This window comes from Scyliorhinus canicula, chromosome 6 (genome assembly GCF_902713615.1).
Source record: "Scyliorhinus canicula chromosome 6, sScyCan1.1, whole genome shotgun sequence".
NCBI classification, from domain to species: domain Eukaryota; kingdom Metazoa; phylum Chordata; class Chondrichthyes; order Carcharhiniformes; family Scyliorhinidae; genus Scyliorhinus; species Scyliorhinus canicula.
Window position 1 is genome coordinate 114,030,146 of NC_052151.1, and position 23,777 is coordinate 114,053,922.

The window sequence follows — 23,777 nt, forward strand, 5'->3', positions numbered from 1 at the left end:
CACGGTAGCACAGTGGGTAGCACTGTTGCTTCACAGCGCTAGGGTCCCAAGTTCAATTCCCGACTTGGGTCATTGTCTGTGTGGAGTCTGCACGTTCTCCCTGTGTCTGCGTGGGTTTCCTCCGGGTGCTCCGGTTTTCTCCCACAAGTCTCGAAAGACGTACTGTTAGGTAATCTGGACATTCTGAATTCTCCCTGTGTGTACCCGAACAGGTGCCGGAATGTGGCGACTAGGGGCTTTTCTCAGTAACTTCATTGCAGTGTTAATGTAAGCTTACTTGTGACAATAAAGATTATTATTATTATTTTCTTCCTTTTGCAGTTTTACTAGGCACAGATCTAACCTGTTTGAGAGTTGCAAGAACTATTGCTTGGGCAACATCAAAGAGATCCGAGATAGTCTTTGGTAATTGTTTTCTTTATTTTATTTCTCTTTGTGGTCAAGGCAGCTTTCAATTAACTCTTACCCTTGGTCATGAAGCTGAGATGGGGCATCAGTGGACTGATGGGTGGAATTTGTATCCTTATATTGCCATGGCATTTCATTTATAATACATTTTGGAAAAGTCTTTAATACTAGCAATGGAAGTTGTGGGATTTGTTGATTATCTAAATAGTGGACAGAGGTTGCTCGTAGCTTTAACATACTTATTCGTTGTATCTAATGTCTCTGACCTTACTGTGCAGACGTGTCTAGAGTTTCAGATGAGATTGATTAACTGGACACAAATTGGTATCTTGTGGTCTGTGTGGGTCAGCTAACTGCTAGACAGACTAGCTGGGTCAGTGGGGAGCTGTCTTTTAGGCTTTGGAAATGCACAGTTTTGGAAATAAACCATTTGAGAACTGAATAACTTGTGGTTTAGATGGGACATTTTCCAAAACCTCCTCCATTACTTCACCCAAAGATGAAATACTGGTGAAAGCATACAAAGATTGTTAATAAATTACAGTACTTAATTTCAGGTGCTGTATGGTTTGTAGACTGTACATGTCTCTTGGTGTAGTCTGGCAATCTTCACAAAGATTTAAATATTTTCAAGCAATGTCAGTTGGAAAACTTCACATTTATAGAGAAGGCAACAACTTCTGAGGAATGATTAGTTTTATTTTACTCATGAGATTTAGAACTGCGATTTTGACTGTGGTATTGTTGATATAGTTTGTTGTAGTGCAGAGTTACTTGTTAAAATGGTCTTCACAGACTTTATACATCTGAATTCATTTTACTTGGTATGGCAAACAGCTGCATTTCACTTCAGAGCAACTGATACATTACCATATGTCTAAAGATTACAGTGTGATTTCAATTTCATGTTCAGTCTATTGCTTAAAGTAAGTTTTCTAATGTGTTTCATCTTTTACGTTATATTTTAATGTCCGGAAGAGAGGAAATCAGGCAGTTTCACAAAGCAAGACTTTGATGTGTAAAGAAGTCAATTATCTAACTACCGAACATATTGAGATGAGGAAGTAATTCATTAAGAGCCTCAAATAGTATTTGCCGAAGCAAGAAGATGCACCTGCATCAGTCAAAGAAACAATATGCAGCTTTTAAATGGAAAAATTGGCTGAAGTAGTTGGGTTAAGATTACTGATAATACTTTCTTGCTGCATAACACTCAGTATATTGTTATTATTACTGGGGTTTGGGGTTTCGATCCTGCAATTCTGCATAATAACCCTTTTTCGCAAGAATCTAACTCGTGCTGTAATATGTAAATAGAGCTACTGCTTTGAACAAGCCAAAATTAGAGTCCTTAAATATAAAATAGTCACAAATATAACCTATCAGGAATTCAGGAGAAACCTCTTTACTCAGAGTGCTAAGAATGTGAAACTTGCTGTTCTATGGCATGATTGAGGCCTTTAGCATAGATGGATTTAAGAGGTAGCTAGATAAGTACATAAGTGAGAAAGGAATGAGAAAATAAGGTGAACTGAAATAAGGTGTGGAGCATATACACTGGCATAGGCCTATTGGACCTAATGGCCTAATTCTGTGCTGTGGTATTTATTGGCAAGATTTGTGGTTAGTGGTGAAGCAACGGTGCTCACTGCTGACCTCAAAGAAAACTGCCCACAAAGATCTAGTGACCTCTGCAGACGGATTTCCCCTTTCCCAACAGCAGTTTAAATATGGAACCAAGTTAAGAGGATCTTCAGACATGTAACAGTAGAGATGTCAGCAAGCAGGATAACCAACCAAAAATTAGGATTTTATCAGCACTTTCTCCTTCAATTCAGATAGTGCAATATATATTATAATTAGACTTTGATAGAATTTAGAAAAAGCAATATAAGCAAACTTTAAACAAAATTTAAAAACTGGTACTTTCTCATGAAATGATTTGACATAATCTTTATTGTCACAAGTCGGCTTACATTAACACTGCAATAAAGTTACTGTGAAAAGCCCCGAGTTGCCACATCCGGCGCCTGTTCAGGTACACAGAGGGGGAATTCAGAATTTCCAAATTACCTAATAGCACGTCTTTTGCGACTTGTGGGAGGAAACCAGAGCACCCGGAGGAAACTCACAAACATGGGGAGAATGTGCAGACTCCGCACAGACAGTGGCCCAAGTCGGGAATCGAACCTGGGACCCTGGCATTGTGAAGACTATGCTACCATGCTGCCCATTCCACAAAAAGTGGAAGTTCATTACTTCAGGATTGAACTTGGCGGGGGGTGGGGGTGGGTGGGGGGTTGGGGGTGGTAGTGAAGGGGGAACTTTGGAAGAGTGTTGGGCCACTGACAGCAACTTATGAATTTCAGCACTATTCTGTACGTTTGTAGATCCTAAAGTTGCTGTCAGTTTCAGTGGTGTATGTCTGTAAATGTGACAATTTCACCATCGTTACCACTGCAAAATTGAGGCCTCAGTTGGAGTTCCTAGTTGGAACTTCTATCTCTCAAATATCCCCAGAAAAGGCTGTGCAAATTAAAAAGGCCTTGTGGAACTGCACTTATTGTCTTATCAAAGACTCCTAATAAGAGGACCACAAATCTCAGTGTTGTCAGTCTGTATCTTTAGTTGAGTTGGATGATGCTGAAGGTTGGGAATTAGGTGAGAAAAGTCTGGCTCACCCAAGTTTTAAACCACAATGACGCCTTTCCAACTTTGCTTTCTTGAAGAAGATGTTTATTCGGGTGAAGGAAAATGAATCAAAATAAATCTGAAGGGTAGCTTGAAAATTATAAACCTGTCTCCTACTTCTGCTTTGTGTCTTAGATAAATCTTGAACGATCTCTGATGATTCTTTCCAAAGTAAGATCAGAATCAGAACAGTATCTCAAACTAGATGAAGAGGAATAATGTCAAATGTAGATGCCCTTTTAGGCAACACTTGCATCATGTTAACAAGCAAGCATCTGTTGAGATATACATAAATTATGCTGTCTGAATTGTACTGTGGCTGTGAAAACATTCTTCCATTTTAAAAAGTGTTTTATTGAAGCATGTGTTTAGAAAGAAACTGGGCAGTATTGTTTGGGAAAAATTGTGGTGTGATGAGAAACAGTTTTCTGTTGTAATCTGTATAGTACATAAGGTAAGATTAGGGCAATAAATGTTGCTACTTTTCAGGAGTTAATGCATTTGTATAGATTGACAAATTAGATCTTGTTTCTTCAATAAATTTCTGATTTAAGATAAAGGTGAAAGCTTGATGAGGAATCATCTGCCGATCTACACAATGGTAAAAGTGCAATGCAAAAGTGTTTTCCATTTGCATGCCTTAATTTTGCATTGAAAATGTTTGGTTGAGAGCTTTCCAGAATTCAACAAATAAACAACAGATGCGGGATTTAATGGTAAAGATGCTGTCTGTGTACTTGGAGACACATTTCTAGACTATTTTTCCAATTGCTGGAATAAATAAAGGAATCTTATGAAGATTTGCCAGTGAATCTTTGATGGTTTGAAATTCTTATGCTGTTTTGCTAATGGGTCTAAAATGTGTTTGTCACTGCGGCATTCCATACTGATTATAGGCAGACTTTTATAGTTTCTAAAAGTCTGATTTGCTTTCATGTTAAGAGACAAGTAACTCTTTTGTGCATGGACATATGTTAGATTTTAAAACCATAAAGTCATTTTTTTTTCAATTTAAGGAGTGACAAAGTGGCACATAGCAGTTATCCTATTTATTCATCCTATGTTCTGTTAGGAACTGTTTTCTGTCATTTATAAATGAATACACTAAGTTGTTTATCTGAAAAATTGTTTGCTATTCATAGCACTGCTAAAGTGCAGCGTTAAACTGGAAGATAAATGAAGAGTTCTGATTCTCACTTGATAGTGGGAATGGAGGACTGAACTAAATAGTGCATCTTCGAGATTATCCGCAAATCAGGAACTCTTTGGAGGGGTTGGTCTTTTGTTAAGGTCGTAAGCATTATACTCAAGATGGCCTAACCTTGATCTCTATCTAAGCTTCTCTTTAAGTGCAAGTGTTACCATTCACGGTCATGTGCAATAACTTTTTAAAAATTGCATCAGTTGGACCCATCCTATTTTGCTGAAGCAGGCCTTCTGGAGACAGGCTAAATATCTTTGCTACATTAAATTGCTACAAAGAGGGAGAGAAAATAAAAAGCAAATGTGAAAGAAAATACCTTTTGAAAATCTGTACAACTAAAATCTGTGTGCTGATGAGATGTGTGAAATACATGTATTTCTTTTGTTTAAAACTTGATGGACAATGGTTTCTGATCACTGTACCACCATTACTCCAGTGTTTTCATTGGCAGTTCATGTTCTTGTAGGTATTGAAGCTGGGTGTCACACAAGCAATTATTTTGATAGAGCATTTTATCGCAGATTGGTATTTTCTGTTTCTATAGATTGGAAATTTTTGCAGTTATTATCCTTTTTTAACCTTTTCAGTTTCGCGTAAGAAATGAGAATCACTTCAGTGGATCCTGTGCTTGAAATAATTAATTGTGAAATATTTAGAATGTGTTAAAGATTTCTACAAATCATTAGAACTGACTATAGATAGGAATTCCGTAAAACATTATAATAATATTTCCAAGGGTAAAAAGTTAAATCCGAATTAATGGGAGCTAATAGGTTTAACTGAAATTGTGTCAACATTTGAATAAAAACCTTCTCTTTCTGCTTGGAAGTTTGGTGCTTTCTTTCCTGGATGCCTGGACTTCTCTATCCTGTGGTCCATCACCAAGTTGCACTAGGTTGTTCAATAAGATTGATTAAATTGATAAGCTGTTTAGAAAAATTTTGAAATATGTAATGTCACCTGGTCAAGGCATCAAAGAAGAACATGCATATTTTTCCAAAAAAATAGCCTAACTTGCATGTTTGCATCTTTTGCTTTTGCTGAGTCTCTTGTACAAAATTGATCATGAAGCTGGAAGTTGAATTAAGAGCTCAGCCCTGGTGCAGTGAGTCGGAAGGGAATTTCCTGATAATTTTTGAAACTATATATAAAAACATTTTGAAATATTTAATACTATTTTAATGTCAAGTTCCAGATCAGTTTGTTGTTTGCTTTAATGATTGCTCATGTATTTCCAAAACCTGAATTCTAACAAAATTCTCTAAATGTTAATGAGTCCTTATTTATTTATTTTAGATGAGCAGTAATGCAGCCAGTCCCATGTCAGGCGCAGGAAGCACATCAAGCGGGAGGGGATCTGCAAAATCGACCAGCTTTGTTATGGAACTTCAGACCATGATGTATGTAACAAATCATACAATTTACTTACTATTTTGATCTAATTGTGAATCATTATGAGCAAGTAAAAAAAATTAAATGATACAAAAGAATTTGTCATTAAGATATACATTTTTAAAATAAGCATTTGGCCATATGTACCTTCATTCCTTCATTACATTTTATTTGACCATATCTGAAATGAAGATTTATGGTTAAAATTTACATTTTGTTCTTTTAATCAGTGTAAGACAATGTAATTTTTATTGCTGTGTAGAGAGAATTTTGATGTATGATAATGAGCTAATTTGATCCCTAGAGTTATTTTAATTTAAATTTGATTAATTCGTCATCGTCAACTCCATTTTATATACTTTTGTGAATTGGGAAGCGCATTGACTGACTGGATTATGTATGTTATTCTCTTTATGTAGGCTTCTAGAATTGTTAATGAAGGAATAATACTGGTGGGGTTCATTTCCATCTGTAGGCAGGGATGAAATACAGAAACAAAATGGGTCATTTGAATAATAAAGTTCAGATAACTCAAATCTATGAATGCGTTAGATGTTTAATGGGTAAAAATGTCCTAAAGGAACTTTGCATTTATTTGTGCAAATAGAGATTGTTTTTTTTTTTGCAAAGCAAAAATAATGCACTTTCTCTCCCTGCAGAATATAATAAATTTTACATTGATCTTTGACGGTTTAAAAAAGGGAATGAATTAAAAACAACCTCCAACATAGGCTGAAAATAGTGATGGTATGATATGATTTCATTCTTTCCCGCTGTTTCCATTTCCATTGTTGAGTGCTGGCTGGAACTGTCTTTTAGACTATGGCTCTTGCTACCCAAAGTCTCCATTGATTGTCACAATACTTAATCAGTCTGGATATTAGCATTTTTTCTTTGACATTCTATTGTTACAGATTTACACGTCTGGATGTGAGAGCTAAGTCTGGTTTAACAATGTTAGCAAATAAGTTGCAATTTGCCTCGGTGAATCACTGACATTTCAGTTTGCGATTTTTGCAATCTAAGTTGGACTTTTTAGGGACTCCATGGGTATGCAATTAAATTGTTCCTGTGATTCTGGTTTTGTTTTATGATCATCGGCACTAAAGAAATGGTGCCTTCATTTTGACGCACCAAGGTAACCAACACTGGAAGCTGGAACTGGCACAGGTGGGTGCCAATGAATGCACATCTGATGTTGATAAGGAGGCGATATTTTACTGCGCACAAAAAGAGATTTGAAACGAGCATAGAAACATAAACCACCAAAATCTCTAAAAATATGAGACCAAAGTAGATTTTGGCAGTTCAATACTGTATTTGGGCTGACAGGTTTGTCAGTGCATTTACAGAAATAATTATTTCCTGTTCTATTTGGTTACAATGTCTGATTTCTTCTGCCTTCATGGAGGTCTTTAATTGAGATCACTTGTGCACATGCATGACAGGAAAGAAAAGGGCTCACGGGAAGTTTAAATGGAACAAGAGCGTTTATAATGGGGTGAAAATCTTAACTGTAGTAAGTTTGAAGAAAAAAATTTTTTTTTGGCAAAATGTTGTCCTGTATACTGAAACCTTCCTATATTGCATCAAATTTATGGCTTCCTCAGATAACAGTTGCTTGGAGCAACAGCTCTGCATTTAATTGACCACACAACCTGTATTTTTTAAATTACTAAAAGTCTATGGTAGTAAGATTTTGAGAGTTTTTTTAGGTTTGGTAGCTTAATGCATGATAATGAAGATATAACTGGTTGCAACAATGTAATTAATAGTATTTGATGAACAACCAAACTGACCTCGAAAAGGTAATGGTATAATCGTAGAGAGCAGCAGTTAATTACTAGATTTTGTTCAATAAATTTTCATTTTAAAAATCTTTTTTGAAAGAATATGTTGACTTTTACCTTCACTACATATGTATACCCCAACCTTTAACTTGAAGTAAAACATATTTTGCAACTAATTTTAGTTAATGCTTTTATGTTTCCTGCTTGAATGTCTGTTAAAATTCTTTAATGTGATTGGCTACATGGATAGCTTGATGACATCATTGCTGCTCCACACTGTAAAGACTCATAAAGAGCGCTGCAATCAGTTGCAGCACTTCTGCACAAGCTAGACCTGAAAATCTTGCAAAAGATCATCAGATCTCTGAACAAGATTTGCTTCAGAGTTAGTGGAGAATGCCAAACTGACCTGTTTACTTAAATTTGAATATAAACTTATATTTTTTTCTAATTGGCTTTAGAACAGTGGTGTCCAAGTTTACTGTTTTTTGGTCACTTGGATTTTGTCCAATTGAATCACGTAGGCAGATTATGGTGCTGTTAATTTTCATATATCTTATTTGCTGACATTTATTAATCTTGGTGTCTTGTTTTAGACTTCACCCATCAATGAGGCAACAGTGGTTAAGAACAGCTTTTTCAGAACCTTCATGTTTCAGACATCATGCAGGTGCAAACCAGTGAATAACATATTCAAGTGCAAATATCACTGAATTCCTTGAACGTTGATGACCGGATTATCAAGGCTAGGGAACCTCGGGTGGCCCATGACTGTAAATTGAATCCCTCTTTTAGAAGTAAAAACAACAAAATGATTAAACTATTATAATAGTTTACTGACGTGGTGGTAGGACGGTTGTCTCTAATGTTTTCTCTTTGGCGAAACCCATATTTTCCTTTTTGAAATTCAGAATACATATTCTGAATTGTAGGTAGTTTCCTGCAATTTTCAGTTTGTACTGGAATATATGTGGATATTTTGATATGTCCAAAATGAATTCTAGTTTGTCTATGTTTCATAAATGTACACCTACAAGAAATAGGCCAGCAGGTGCTATGGGGGAGAAATCTAAGGCACAGAAAATTTCCTCTGAAAATAATTGATTCTCATTGAAAAGGAATCATTACTGTTTTCTAAGTTGCCAATATAACTAAACATTTGGTCCAAAATGAACAATAAACAGATCAGCAATCTGAAATACCCGGTGACCAATGATAGTCTCATAATAGTCACATCATGCCATCAATTCAATGTGGAATCATTACTTGTTTCAGAGATGAGTTGTTGATTTAAAGTTACTATTAAGCTGTCTTGTGAGAGTTTCCTGTTGAGTCTTATTGTTGTACTGCATTTCTGGTTTGTTTGTATTTAGCCTTCTTGTTATAGTTTACAAAACCTGCTAACCAAACTGTGGCTCGACCCAGTTGACTCCTCCACAATGGCACTACTCATCTTCTGATTTCATTCTTATTTCTCTGGAAACTATTTCATAATTTCAAGTGGCTATGAGAGGTGTTCCTGTGGATCCACCCTCAGTCCCACCCGTTTTCTACTTAATACCTAGATGTTGACTTTTGACTTAGTGACACAATTTGCACAGAGACTGTTTTCAAACTGATGCTGATCATGTTTAATTCTACTTCACGCTACTGACTCCAAGACTATCAACATTGTTTAAATCTCCACCCTACATCAAGTCCTTCAGAAATCAAAACTTCCCCTAGCTCAATGTTGGTAAAATAAACCATTTGATTTTTCTCATCGAACCTTCTGGCCTGCACCTCGGGACTGAAACTGGTGATGTATAGCTTGATTCTGAGCTGATATATGGCAAACTTTTGTACACTCCCTCTCTACCTCACATCCACTTCTAGCTCTTTCTCATCCCCTGCTCTCTCACATACTTTGTTTCTGTTACTATCTCTATCATTCTCTCTCTCTCTCCAACATTTTTTGTCTCCCTTTACCTTTCACCCTTTCTCTCTATCCATTTCTCTTTCCTCTTCCCTCTCTCTCTTTCTTGCTTCCTCTCTACCTTTTAGCTCTCTACCCTTTTCTCTCCACCTCTCTCTACCCATTCTCTCTTGGCCCTTCTTCTCTATGCCCTTCTTCTCTACGCCCTTTTCTCCCTGCCGCCCTTTCTCCCTGCCGCCCTCCCTCCGCCCTGTCGCCCTCTGGCCTTTCTAGCTTTGTGGGTTTTGTATTAGTGAACATTAGAAATAAGGTCTAGTTTTAAATGTTTTTAATTTAATTTTTCTGTGCCTGGAAGGGTAAAAATTGAACCAATAATGGTGTGTTTAAAATAAAAAATACCTTTTAAAAGGTTAACCACAACAAAAAGTGACATATTTGTGGCAGCATATTTTGCAAATGAATTGACTGTTAAGTGGAAGATGGTCAGTGTCCTGTAAAACAAATGTCCAAATTTGGCTGCTTTGCACATGCAGGAATTTCTCTAGTTACATTTTTAATTAGTTTTGGCATAATCTTTGTGGATGGCTGTTGATGGGATGGAATGAATATGCTCAAGCAATTCTTATGCAAGTATTTATATGGGGAAAGTTTGCCACAAAAATGTAAAACTTTTTTTCCATTCTGTCTCTCCAGTGGACCCTGATAACTAGGTTTAAATTTAAATAGTTTGAAGCATACTTTGAATTTTTGGAATGATGGTCATAAAAGAACAGTATTCCTTTTTGTATTTTTATTGTTCAGCATTGTGACCAGCAGTCACCTTGGCTTGTGCAATAGAGCGGATATTAAATTGTTTCCTAAAAACATTGGCCATTACTCTTATATCAGAATAAGTTAGGAAATTCTGTATCAAGGGGGTATCTTGTTTTTTCCCTTGCCCCCAACTTTCCATTTCTATTTTCATTTACACTGAAGTCAAACTGTTTATAGTAGCCAAGCAAAACAGCTTGGCGCTTTAAGTGACAGTGTTTTCTTTCATGTGTCCTCTTCTAATTATTTCATAAGGAAAAGCACCTATTTCCCCCTGCCGTGCAGATTTTCATGATTGACTGATTAGAAGGCTGCATATCCAATCTAATTGGTTGGAAGACAGCATGAGAGTTAACAGAACCAATCCAGTTGGACAGTGGAACGGAAGATGTTTACACACCAAATGGATCATTAATATGAAACTTTTCAATAAATTTTAGTTTTCATCAAAGTAATGCCCAGCTGGTTGTTTAGTAGATTTATTTTAATCAAGGTTAATTGCAGTTCCTTGGCGTTACGTAAGTTTACTTGGGTTTTACTTGAGTATTACTGTTTTTGGACTGGTGAAATTCTCTGGAATTTCCTCCCTAAACCTGCTTCTTAATAATAATCTTTATTAGTATCACAAGAAGGCTTACATTAACAGTGCAATTAAGTTACTGTGAAAATCCCCTATTCGCTACACTCCTGCGCCTGTTCGGGTACACTGAGTGAGAATTCAGAATGTCCAATTCACCTAGCAAGCATGTCTTTCGGGATTTGTGGGAGGAAACCGGAGCACACGGAGGAAACCCACGCAGGCACGGGGACAACGTACAGACTCTGCACAGACAGTGACCCAAGCCGGGAATAGAACCTGGGTCCCTGGCGCTGGAAGCAGCGCTAACCTCTGTGCCACTGTGAGACCCTCCTTGAAGCCCGAGTGACTAAACCTTTTGTCACCTTTCCAAATCTCTTCCTCTGTGGCTTTACATTTTTAGTTTTCTGTTGATTCCACTCTAGAAATGCAAGTAATTGGCTTTGACAAAGGGTCATCTGGACTCGAAACGTTAGCTCTTTTCTCTCCCTACAGATGTTGCCAGACCTGCTGAGAATTTCCAGCATTTTCTCTTTTGGTTTCAGATTCCAGCATCCATAGTAATTTGCTTTTATCCAGTAATTGGTATTGCTTCTTTCTCCTTTTTCCTCTTATGCTTTTCTTGATAGGTAAAAGGGGGTGGTTATATGGTAGTGTGGAACTTGAAGGAGATGTTGCTGAAGGGCAGTACAGAGATGAGGACGGAGGGTGGGGTCAAACATAGATCCTTGGGTCGACATCAACGGTAACAATGGGGTTAGATTGTGATGCTTTCATTAGAGATGCTTTAGCTTTGAGTGGATAATTAAGAATGGAGTCAAGTGAGGGTAGTCTTATTTGTGTTGGATGATGGGGTAGAAGCATTAAGCGAGATTTGGAAGGAAAGGAAAGAAGCTGCAGAATTATGATGGCAAAGGCTGGACAGTCCGAGTTTGCAAGGGACTCGGGAGAAAATCTACATGAGGTCAATGGAGAAAGAAGTACGGTTGGAAACAGTAGGTGATGTGAATGCTGAGGGATATCAAGCCGTGATTGGAGATGGCCTTTCCTCAAATCAAGGTGACGAGAGTGAAATATGTGAAATGGTAAGGTTGAAGGGTGATAAGGAATACAGATGGGAGATTAAAAGTTATAATTGTATACATCTTTCCAGGTGAAAATATTAAACAAGCCTAAATTTTAATGACTGCCCTTTCAGTTGTATCACATTTGAACACATTCTTGAGATTTTTTCTTGTGCTCCTTATAAGCTCCAGATAAATAATTTCTTTCATGTTCCCTTCATTTGCACTGGTTAAATTTAAGGTTGAATGCCTTATGTCTTTCTTTAACCGCTCTTTCTCAGGGACGTGGATTGTGGAAAACCTTATTCCCTCAATCTTGTCTGTGCAATCTAAATACTTTTATAACCCAAACTAGTTGTCACCTAATCACCAATTCTTGATTTATGTGGCCTTTTCACTTACTCTTTTAAACCTTGGTAATATTGCTAATTATTGGCCTTGGTTTCACCTATGTTTTGCAGATAAAGACACACCTAAGGGTAAACGTGAAGAGCAATAGCCTGAATAACTTGCATTCATTCAGATTTATTTATTCTTAAGTATTAACCAACTTGGCTTAGTTGGTATCACTCTTCTCTCGGAACCAAAGGTTTAAACCCACCTATAATCGCATAATTTAGGCTGACACAGTGCAAAATTGCTGGATTGTCTCTTGAATGCAACTTCAAACTAAGCCTCCCATTCTCCTGCTCAATCCCATGGCTTTAATTTAAAGTTCCATGCATTTTTGCCAGTACTTCTCCCTCAACCAATCGTGTAAAAAAAAAAAATAATCTGATTTATTAATTTGTGGTTTATGGGTTGTTGCTGCATGCAAATTAGCTATATGGTAACCACGACTACACTTCAAAAGTATTTTTTTTAAGCAAAGTTTTAAACTAAGTTCTATCAACATCATACAGTACTACATAAATTAAAGTTCTCTACTGCATTTGTTGTTGATAAATGACATGGATTATTAGCAATAGATCAAAAACCCAGAAGCAAATTTGCTGTTTATGATGCCACAGTACACTTTACAAAAGAAGCGAAAATTGGAGTTGTTTGGAATTAGAATTTAAGGAATTTTAAAAAATCATATTTTAATTTTATAGCTGTAAATTTCTTTTCCACACAAATGAATAGCCATGTCATATTGTAAATTATCCAGAAACATGATAACGGTAATTAAATTAAACATGCAGTTGATTAATCATGCAATTTTCCGATGCAGTGCATTCTACAACATCTTAAAATGCATCCACTCCCATGGAGGCATTATAATTCTCACATATTACTTATAAAAGAAACAGACTAAACTATTAAGCAAGAATAAGAAAGAGTTACTCTTGTATGGTGTTTTTATTTTCCTCACAATGACTTGAAGTGTTTTCCAGACAACAAATTGCTTTGGATGTCTGTTACGCAAGCAGATAATCAATAGACCCAGAATTTCTTCTGTTTAGAATTTATTTTTGTTTCATAATGGGCACTTTATAATTTGTAGAAGTGCTGAGCAGGAACTGTAACCTATTGGTAAATTAGATGTTACTATCTGCAATAATTAGGATTGAGATTCTTGCCAGGTTTTGAGAAACTGGATGATCATTGTGCTTGCTCAGGGGATTATATTTTCATTTCTGTTGGTAGTATTCAATAGAAGTTTTGTAATACAATGTCCATTTCCACCTGTCCGTATTATCCTAACTTTAAAAAAAAACTCTAATTGTGCTTCTGCCTGTCTGCCCGAGCTTTTCTTCCACTTCTGTGCAGTGCTAATCTGTCTCCCTATAAAGCATCTTGGATGTTTTGCTACATGAAAGGCAACATCGAAGTAAAAGTTGCCAAAAAAGTTTTTAAAAGAAAGTCAGTGCAAAGGAGGAAATGGAAATGCATATTGTTATGGAAGTTGAATGCAGCAGTATGATATCAAAAATCTAGCAGTGAACTTTTTAAAGCTAATTTAATGACAGTCAGGATTGACCCATGGATGTGTAGCCCAAAAATAATTGACAGAATTGCACAGCATTGGGGGTGAAAGATGGTCTGAAATTAATGGGATTTGGGGCTTAAATGTGGGGGTGATTTGGTAATATCGGGCATTTCTTTAATTGCAGCAGAGCAGAAAAGGGAAAGGTTGGAGTTTGAGGCCATATTTGTTTCCAAGGGTGAAAAGTGAAAATGTAGGACAATTGCTTGTCCGATGGATGAATGAAAGAAAGGAAATGAGAAAATGGTCAGAAAGAGCACGATAATTGAAATCTTGGCCAAGTGGTCAGAAAGAGCACAGTATTTGAAATATTGGCCAAGTGGTCAGAAAGAGCACAGTAATTGAAATCTTGGCCGTTTCCACACCTTGTTACAAATTTTGGCTCTTCACAAGATGTTCTCTACAGCATTTGCCTCTCCTATAAGCAAATTTTGTATCACCCATGACCAGTTTACCTTGTTTGCTTGGTATCTTGTTATATGACAACTTTATCTCAACTTGGACAGGAAAGCACATTTCCCCTTCATGAGGGGGAGGGGCCAATAACCAAAGGGCATAGATTTCAGGTAATGGGCAAGAGGTTTAGAGGAGATGCGAGTAAAAGCTTTTTCACGCAGAAGGTAGTTGGAATCTGGAACTCACTGCTTGAAAGGGTGGTAGAGGCAGGAACCCTCCCAACTTTTAAGAAGTATTTAGATCAGCACCTGAAATGCGATTGCATGCAAGGCTACGGACCATGTGCTGGAAAATGGGATTAGAATAGTTAGGTGTATGATGGTTGCAATGGATGTAATGGGCAGAAGGGCCTCTTTCCATGCCGTAAAACTGACTCTATATCTATCACAGCTGTTTATCCTTTAAGATATTACATTGGCAGCACGGTAGCATAAGTGGATAGCACTGTGGCTTCACAGCGCCAGAGTCCCAGGTTCGATTCCCCGCTGGGTCACTGTCTGTGTGGAGTCTGCACGTTCTCCCCGTGTGTGCGTGGGTTTCCTCCGGGTGCTCCGGTTTCCTCCCACAGTCCAAAGATGTGCAGATTAGGTGGATTGGCCATGCTAAATTGCCCTTAGTGACCAAAAAGGTTAGGAGGGGTTGTTGGGTTACGGGGATTGGGGTGGAAGTGAGGGCTTGGGTGGGTCGGTGCAGACTCGATGGGCTGAATGGCCTCCTTCTGCACTGTATGTTCTATGTAAAATCTATGTAATGCAAATCTACTGAAGGCCAGAGAAATAAAACAGGGCCAGCTTTGTACCATAATTAAAATAAAAAATGCTGGAAGGTTATTAATCTGAAACATTAACTCTATTTGTTTCTTCATGGATGCTGCCAGACCTGCTGAGTATTTCCAGTATTTTCTGTTTTTATTTCAGATTTTTAACAACTGTGTATTTTGCTTTAGTGCCAGCTTTGTGGAGTTCATTTTAAATTACAGTCATTGCTGCAAACACTGAGTTTTAAAAAAAATTACAACTTTCAACTTTTGAACATTTCTTTTTTTTAAAAGAAATTTAGAGTACCCAATTCATTTTTTCCAATTAAGGGGCAATTTAGTGTGGCCAATTCACCTCGCCTGCACATCTTAGGGTTGTGGGGGCGAAACCCATGCAAACATGGGGAGAATATGCAAACTCTACACCGACAGTGACCCAGAGCCGGGATCGAACCTGGGACCTCGGCGCTGTGAGGCAGCAGTGCTAACCCACTGCGCCACCGTGCTGCCATCGTTGAACATTTCTTGATGAAGCTTCCATTATTGTATTTCAGAAAAATTAACTGATCATTGAGATAATGCTCTAAAGGCATGTTACATCAATGTCAGAATCATAGAATTTTTAAAGTGCAGAAAGAGACCAGTTGGCCCAGCACTGGCTTTCTAAATGAGCACCATTTCTCCGCCTTCTCCCTGTAATCCTGCTCATTCTTCTTTTCAAGATAACAGTCTACGTTTGGCTGGTCACCAGGAGGCATGGAAATTGCCGAATGGAATCACCCAACAAATTTTCCCTCATTATACTAGTGAGATGTTTTCTCACCAGTTAACTGAAAGCATAAATTTATGCCATTATACATACGTGTATAATGCAGGAGCACTATTTGGCAAAAGGAAACTCTTCTTTTCAATTTTCAGTAGCTTCCAAACAGAATTCCAATAGAACAGTTTCCCAATGTAAGTAGTGGTTCCAGATACTAATAAAAAAAATAATTTATTAACCCTTGGGGCGCGATTCAACAGGAAAATTTCTAAGTGTGGTAATGAGTGGGAATCGGCGTGAACGTCCCAGCATTGAGCCCAGCGAGGCAGGCAATACAATTCGATGTTAATTCGTCCACTTAACAAGGCCTCACGTGCTTCTCGCCGCAAATAATGGCTTGCAGCTGATTCGCCGGGACTGCACTCACCAGCCCCCAGCTAACCAGGTCGAGCAGCACTTAAGCTGCCCTTGCTCAGCCAACTCCAGCCTACTCACAACAATGGTGCCGAGGAGACCAGTCCCAAGAGATTCGGCATTGCTGACCTGGGGAGTTTTCTGGATGCAGTGGAGGCCAGGAGGGTGTTTCCCAGAGGGTGAGCCACAAGACAGCCAGCTCTGCCTGCGATGAGGTGGCGGCAGCTTTGAGTTCGAACAGTATGATCAAGAGGACTGGCCAGCAGGAAGAAGGTCAACTACCTACACCAGGCAGCACGAGTGAGTAGATACCCCCGGCCCGAGACTCTTCTGCCCCACGGGAGATGGAAGCATCCATTTCCCAACTCTTCGTGAACCCCAGCCTCTCTCTCCCCCCCCCCCCCCCCAAAACCCCTCGTTCACACCCCCACTCCCACCTCTGTGAACCATGCGTGTGGCTAATGATGCTCTCTCTGTGTCTCCGCAGGAAAAGCTCTTCCACAATCGGCGGCAGAGGGCCCTCCCAGACCGGTTTTGGGGGGGGGGGGGGGGAGGATGGATGTCAAACGTGAGTTGTTATTGCCTTGCTGAACGACCCATCCGTCCCACTGACCACATGTGCATTCTCCCACAGGTTCTCCAGTCAACAGCGCTTGCTCATCCAGGCCGGCCCCCACTCCTGACTCCGAGGAGAACATCTCGGAAGAGAGCTCCGAGGATGGCACCGGGTTGCAGCACAGCTGTCATCCCCACCCCCCACCTGCGCAAATACACACACCTTGGTGGAAAATGTTAGTGGACTGGCTTCTGAGACACAATGTGGTGAGCATCACACTGCTGATGATACACATCAGGTGGAGGTAGGAGCTCCCAGGCGAGACAGTAGTCGGAGGTCTGCTGAATCCCAGGACACAGCTGGATCCCAGCCTGATTAAAAGCTTGTGGAAATGGTTTACCCAGAGCTGATGGAGATGATGGGGAGCGGCCAGGACCTTCAGACGGAGGTGTCAACGTCGCTCCTGCAGATCGATAGCATCTTGGAAGAATCCCAGAGGCTACGGGTGCAGGAGATGCCACCGGCAGTGAGTGGCACCGAGGCCAGCTAAGCTGGTGACCGCAGTGGAGAGCCTGGTGCATGACGTGGGCAGCATGAGAGGAGTCCAAGGCGTTGCGCTGTCGGTGAAGGCCATGGCCTCGGCAGAATGACCGCCTCGCTGGGGGATGTCACCCAGCACCTGGCCGACCTTAATGAGGTTCTGCGGGACATGTCCCACTCTCTGGGAATGGCCAACGTATTGCGGAACTTGTCCCACATGCAGGTGGGCATGGCTGAGGCATTGCCGAGCATTGCCCAGTCACTGAGGAGCATCGCCGAGGGCATCGACACAATGGTGCAGACCATGGAGAACTGCCAGGGCTGGCAGAACCAGATGATGCAGGGGCAGTCAGGGCTCAAACCTGCTGCCCATCTGTCCTAAGATGAACCCAGGGCTGTAAGGACACCGATCGAAAGGAGAGGGCGCTGAGTGCCAGGCTGGTGGGGGGGGAAGAGGGGCGGTGGGGTGGTGGCAACACCATCGATGGTGAGGTATTGCACAGTACACTAAACACATTTTTGCACAACCATTATGATGTCTCTATCACTTTCTTCAGCAATGCAGGCTATCCCCGGACCCTTTTCCCATCTCTCCAGGCATCCCCCCCCCCCCCCCCCCCCCCCCCACCCGTGGCGCTCACCCAACCTCCAGTGTGTACATGTCCCCAGCGATCTGTCCCATGCGTGTGTGGGGTTGCCTCCCACAGTCTTCAGGCACGGTGTCCAGGCATTACGGTCTGTTTGCGATTCTAAGCAATGACTCCCACATGTTAAATGGCCCACCCATCCACAGAAATTCACTTGGTGGGTCAAGTGCTCACTTAACCAAGATTGCCATTTCCCTATAGCAGCCTTCACGCCGCAGCCAGAGGCCTCAGCAGTCGGGTGGTAGGTGGGGCAGACAGGCAGGGATAAGGGTTGTCCCTGGAACAGGTGCACATGGTACACAATAGCGAGCAATAGCCCCTCAATTGCCACCCCAGCTCATCCGCCCCCCACCACCCCCACCGTGACGGCCCATCCCTGTGGAGGAGGGTCACCACCCCCAGCCAAGCTCTCTTCTCTCCAGAAGAGCACTGGAGTGGCAATACCAGCACCCCGGGCCCTTTGCCTCGTCAGAAAAGATGGCTACTCGCCGTAGCTCACCACAGAAGTCCTTCTGCCAGGTTCACCTTCAAAAGAAGTACTAATCGACACCAGAGTGACTACTTGCTGGGCAGACCGCTGAATGATGGGAGTCCGTTGGACTTGGGGTCGCTCTCGTTGATTGTATGGAAATGGGACTTAAGTGGTGATAATTAGTTTCTAGCCTCGCTACGGTGAGATCCCGATTTCACCTATGGGAGCAGGCTGGTTGCATCGCAACTGTTTGGCACCAGGCACAGTACTCATTTTTGGCCTCTTCCGCTGCTCACCGGCCTCATTACGCTTGAGTGAGAGCGAGAACAAGACCGGAGAATCGCGTCCATGGTTTTACAATTCCATACTTTACATAACATGTGCCACTTTGAGCTATTTGCATCTGTCCACGTGACCTCAACAGGCATGAAGAAGGAATCAATAAGCTACTGGCCAGGCAAGAGTTAATAATCAAACTGACATTCTGAAGTGCAAAGTTACTTGCAGTCTAGCGTGGGTGGTAAATAGCAGAGTAAAAGTCCAGTTTTATGTTGTTTGTGGTGAGACTCTAAAAGAGAGACACACTCAATATGACATCACCAGACAAATCTCTTAAGGGCAACTGTAGCGGGAACTTGAATTAGGTTTTATGTCTTGATTCTGTTCCCTCTGATTATTGTTTTCGATCTGACTACTCCCAAGCAGTTGATTGTTTTTTTTTAAAGCAACTGAAAAACAATGCTAAATGGGCCCTGCTTGTTTATATGGAGTTCTGTTAGGAGAAGTTTCATTTTGACATAAACAGCACTAATAAGTTGGTTGGTTAACCAGCCTGCAATTTAGAAGCTGAGAAGCGTTTCTAAAAGGCATTTGATATTTGTTACCAAAGATTATGTTCAGGAGGAACACGCAGTGTGCTATTAATTAAGTCTCAAAGTCACTATCAATCATTGTTATGGTTTGAAAGAATAGTTGTAGGATGTTGTGGGAAGTTATTTTCTAAAACTATTGTATCATAAAAATAATTGTGGTTAATTACAGTACCTGTGAAACTAATTTATGTTTTGATTTGATTGAAAATACTCTTTTCTGCTTTTACTTCTAACCTTTTCGTTTACACAGCTGAGATTTATATTTAAATAAAGTGATTGTGGCTTAATATGTTCTTTGATAGGCCCTGAGGTGTGATTTCCTTCTGTTTTTCATTAACTGCTTGACCTAAAACATTCATCTGCAGGAGGGAATCAGCAGATGGCAATATGGGAAGAAGAAGAATTGGAGATTATTATCTTCAGTCTTTCTTCCTCTCACTTTCTAGGTGGTGGTGGAATCTTATCTGCACATTGCAGGACTAACAGCATCATAGGGTGACACAGGTTTGGGATTTCATAGAATTTACAGTGCAGAAGGAGGCCATTCGGCCCATGGAGTCTGCACTGGCCCTTGGAAAGAGCACCCTACCCAAGCCCACACCTCCACCCTATCCCCATAACCCAGTAACCCCACCCAACACTCGGGGCAATTTTGGACACTAAGGGCAATTTAGCATCTTTGGACTGTGGGAGAAAACCTACGCACACACGAGGAGAATGTGCAGACTCCGCATTGACAGTGACCCAAGCCGGGAATCGAACCTGGGACCTTGGAGCTGTGAAGCAATTGGGCTAACCACTATGCTACCGTGCTGCCCTCCTGTTATGTTGACCCTCTGATCTCCACTTTGATTGCAAGATAGCAAGTAGCAGGCCAGCCTATCTTTGGAAGCAGAACAAACAATTTGGATAAGGTGATCTCTATCAGGTCTCCCTCCTCTGCTCACTCCTTTTTCTGAAGAAGTGATGTGCGGCGCAATCCATTGGTAGTGTAGGGGGAAATAAAATGCTTTGGAAACATCAGAATTCCTCTGTTGATACCAGCTAGGGTAAATTCAGTGCATGGTGTGGTAATGAGATCATGGAGCAGGAGGGCCTTGTATTCAATCCCTCATCTTTGTTAAGCTGGCTGTACAGTTTACTTCAGCATTCTACTTACTTTCCCTTCACTCTTACAAGAAATGTTTCTTGTGTGAGGGCATATTTGAGTTTAGCTATTATAGTGTCCATGATTGCGTTAGCTGCTGCCACAGATTATTCACTTGAGTGAGGTATCTGCGATGAAATACTGACTGAGGAACCATACCACAGTCTGAGTCATATTCTAAAGTGGTTAGTCGGGCAGATATAATGGAAGAAAAGAATTAGGGGAACTTTGAGTGGGAGGTGAAGGATATTAATTCTCATGCTATCAGAACATGCTGTTTGTGGGATGATTTTAAACAGACATTCCAAGAAGTGGACAGTTTGAGCAATTCTAAAACATCAGGTGGTGTGTTAAGGCAGCAGCAAATGTTTGCCTAGTATTTGGAGTTTTCGTTCTTATGAAGCAATGTAAAGAAGAAATGTGGTGAACAGAGCGTAACCACATAATGTTCATTCACAGAACAGCGTGAAATGCATATTTTTATTCATTTACTGATGTGAGCGTCGCTGACGAGGCCAGCATTTATTGCCTACTCTTAATTGCCCTTGAGAAAGTGGTGAGGCATTGTCTTGAATATAACTAAGTGGTTTGCGAGGCATTTCAGAGGACAGTTAAAAATCAACCAAACTGCTGTGGATCTAGAGTTACATATAGAACAGAATGGGCAGCAATGGACAGATTTCCTTCTGTAAAAGGATATTAGTGAACCAGATGGATTTTATCAGTACTTCTTTGCTGTTTTCATTTTAATAACATTTCTAAAACCTAAATTTAGCAACAAACACTTCAATGGGTTTTGAATAGTAATGCAGAAGAGCAAAGAACAATGTAAAGTAGGCCTTTTAAATTAGAAGAGGGGTAATGTCATGGGGGTGTGAGGACATCAAGGCGAGTAAACGGTACTGGAGATTGACAAGAAAATCTAACGGACAATGATGATCGTTAAGGAAGTCATGTTTCAAGTACAGGCTAGATACATTCCAACAAGGGTGAAAGATAAGGGAATCAAAGCATGAGCTCTTTGGTTGACGAGGGAAATGGAGACGGTGACGAAAAGGAAAAAAAGAGGGTGTATGACACGTGAGCAAGTGAATTCTGAGAAATAGATCAAATATAATAGTTGAGGGAGAAAGGGAACATATGAAATTAGAATGGCACTTAACATACAAGGGAACCCAGAAATCTTGTATGTAAATAAGCAGATAATAAAAGGTGGTGTGGGCTTATTAAGGGCAAAGAGGGAGATATATGCTTAGGTGCTTACTAAGAGGACGTTGACAACATTCGTAGAAGCGGTGATAGTGGGGTGCAATTTGGTACGAAGGATACACTGGAAAGGCTGGCAATGCTTCGCATGGATAATTTGACCTGGATGGTTTGCACCCCATATCACTAAAGGTACTGGAGATAGCAGAAGGGCTTGTCATTATCTTCCCATCTTACCTAGATATGGGAGAGGTGCCAGAGGATTGGTCAGTGGCAATTTTGGTACCCTTATTCAAAGGAAATGTTCAAGGACATCCCCAGTAACTACAGTCTGGTTAGTTTAAGATCAGTGGTGGATAAAATGTTAGAATCAAAAACCAACAGGAACCTTGGGATGTCTTGAGTTAATTAAGGAGAATAAATAGATATTTATAGAAGGCCTGAATAATCTGATTGATATGGACTGCCATGGTTCAAGAAGGCAGCTCACCACTACCTTCTTGAGGACAATTGGAATTAGGCAATAAATGGTGGCCGAGCCAGTGATGCCCACATCCCATGAATTAATAAAATTAAAAATAGAATTTTTAAATAAAGTAGCACAAGCTTAATGAAAAGAATGCAGTGGATGTTGTTTATCAACACAAGAGGCCATTAACAAAATTGATGCTCACAGAATAAGAGTCAGTTTAGATAAAACTTGTTCTAAGGACAATTAAAAAAAAAAGTTTTAAAAAATCTTCCAATTAAGGGGCAATTTAGCATGGCCAATCCACCTACTTTGCACATCTTTAGGTTGTGGGGGAGAATGTAAACTCCACACGGACAGTGACTCAGGCCGAAATCGAACCCGGGTCCTCCATGCTGTGAGGCAGCTGTGCTAAAGCACAGAATATATATCGAGTGTAAGTAAATGGCTGTTTTTCAGATTGGAGGATGATAGACAGTGGTATCCCACAAGGGTCCGTACTGGACCTGCTGCTTATAAATTACTTGGATACTGGAATACAAAGTAAAATTTCTAAATTTGTCAATGATACCAAACCTGAAGTGTGACAAACAGTGGAGATGATACCAATGACTGAAATGGAACATGGGCTAATAGAATGGGCAGACAAGTAGCAGACAGAATTTATTTATATATATATTTAAAAAAAAATTTTTTTAAAAAATTACTTTATCTTAGTTACACAGCCAGGGCTCAGAGTGTGGACAGAGGCGAACCCCTAATCCAGCTCTTTGCCTGCTCCAAAAAACAATTCAAATTGAATCCAATTCATGGTCCCCATAAAGGAGACATACCAGATCTGAACCAAAAGGCTCAATCTACGCTCAATCTTAGCCAAAAGGCCGAGAAGCGATCAGACAGAATTTATTAATGTGAGGTGACACATTTTGTCAGAAGGAATACTGAGAGGCAGTACAGACTAAATGGCACAGTTCTAAAAAGTGCATAGGTTCATATGAATAGACCTTTGAAAGTGAGAGAGCAGTGAGTAGTTAACAAAGCATACGGGATAGAATCATCCAAAATTTACCAATAGAAAGAGGCCACTTGCCCATCATGTCTGTGCCAGCCAAAAAATAATCCCTCCGCCTAATCCCACTTTCCAATGTTTGGTTCATAACCCTGCAGGTTACGGCACTTGAGGTGCATATCCAGACATATTTTAAATGAGTTGATAGTATCTGCCTCTACTACCCTCTCGGGCAATGAGTTCCAAACCCTTACTACCCTCTGGGTGAAAAGATGTTTCTCCTCTCCCTTCAACTTTATATATGTCCTTCCAATCCACTCCAAAAAGAGATCTTGGGCTTTCACAAATAGTGGTGTTGAGTACAAAGTCTGTGCAGTTATGCTGAACTGGTATAAAGCTCTGGTTAGGCCACAACTAGAATATTGCATCCAATTTTGGCCACTGCCTTTAAGGACAGATGTGAGGCCCTCGAGAGAGTGCAGGGGGGATTTACCTGAATGGTTTCAAGGATGAGGAAATTTCAGTACAGTGTTAGGTTGGAGAAGCTGTGCTAGTTCCCTTTGGAGCAAAGGAAATTGAGAGGAGATTTGACAGATGTACAATATTATTTTGGGTTTAGATTAGACGAGCTGTTTGTTAGCTGATTGTG

The 23,777-nt window shown here is 40.2% G+C and overlaps 2 protein-coding genes across 7 annotated transcripts in view; one reads left to right on the top strand and one right to left on the bottom strand.

Moving 5' to 3' along the window:
- runx2a (RUNX family transcription factor 2a) overlaps nucleotides 1–23,777 on the bottom strand; it is a 194,725-nt gene that overhangs the window by 117,534 nt on the left and 53,414 nt on the right. The gene's annotated exons all lie outside the window — the stretch shown is intronic.
- The window catches only part of supt3h (SPT3 homolog, SAGA and STAGA complex component), a 518,479-nt gene that overhangs the window by 8,834 nt on the left and 485,868 nt on the right, over nucleotides 1–23,777 (top strand). For 5 of the 6 annotated variants that reach the window (XM_038799932.1, XM_038799933.1, XM_038799937.1 and 2 more), the window contains one exon: nucleotides 5,600–5,703. In XM_038799932.1, the coding sequence (XP_038655860.1) occupies nucleotides 5,600–5,703 (104 nt within the window). Of the gene's footprint in view, nucleotides 1–321; nucleotides 406–5,599; nucleotides 5,704–23,777 lie in introns of all 6 variants that reach the window. The other variant, XM_038799934.1, reaches the window with a different exon arrangement.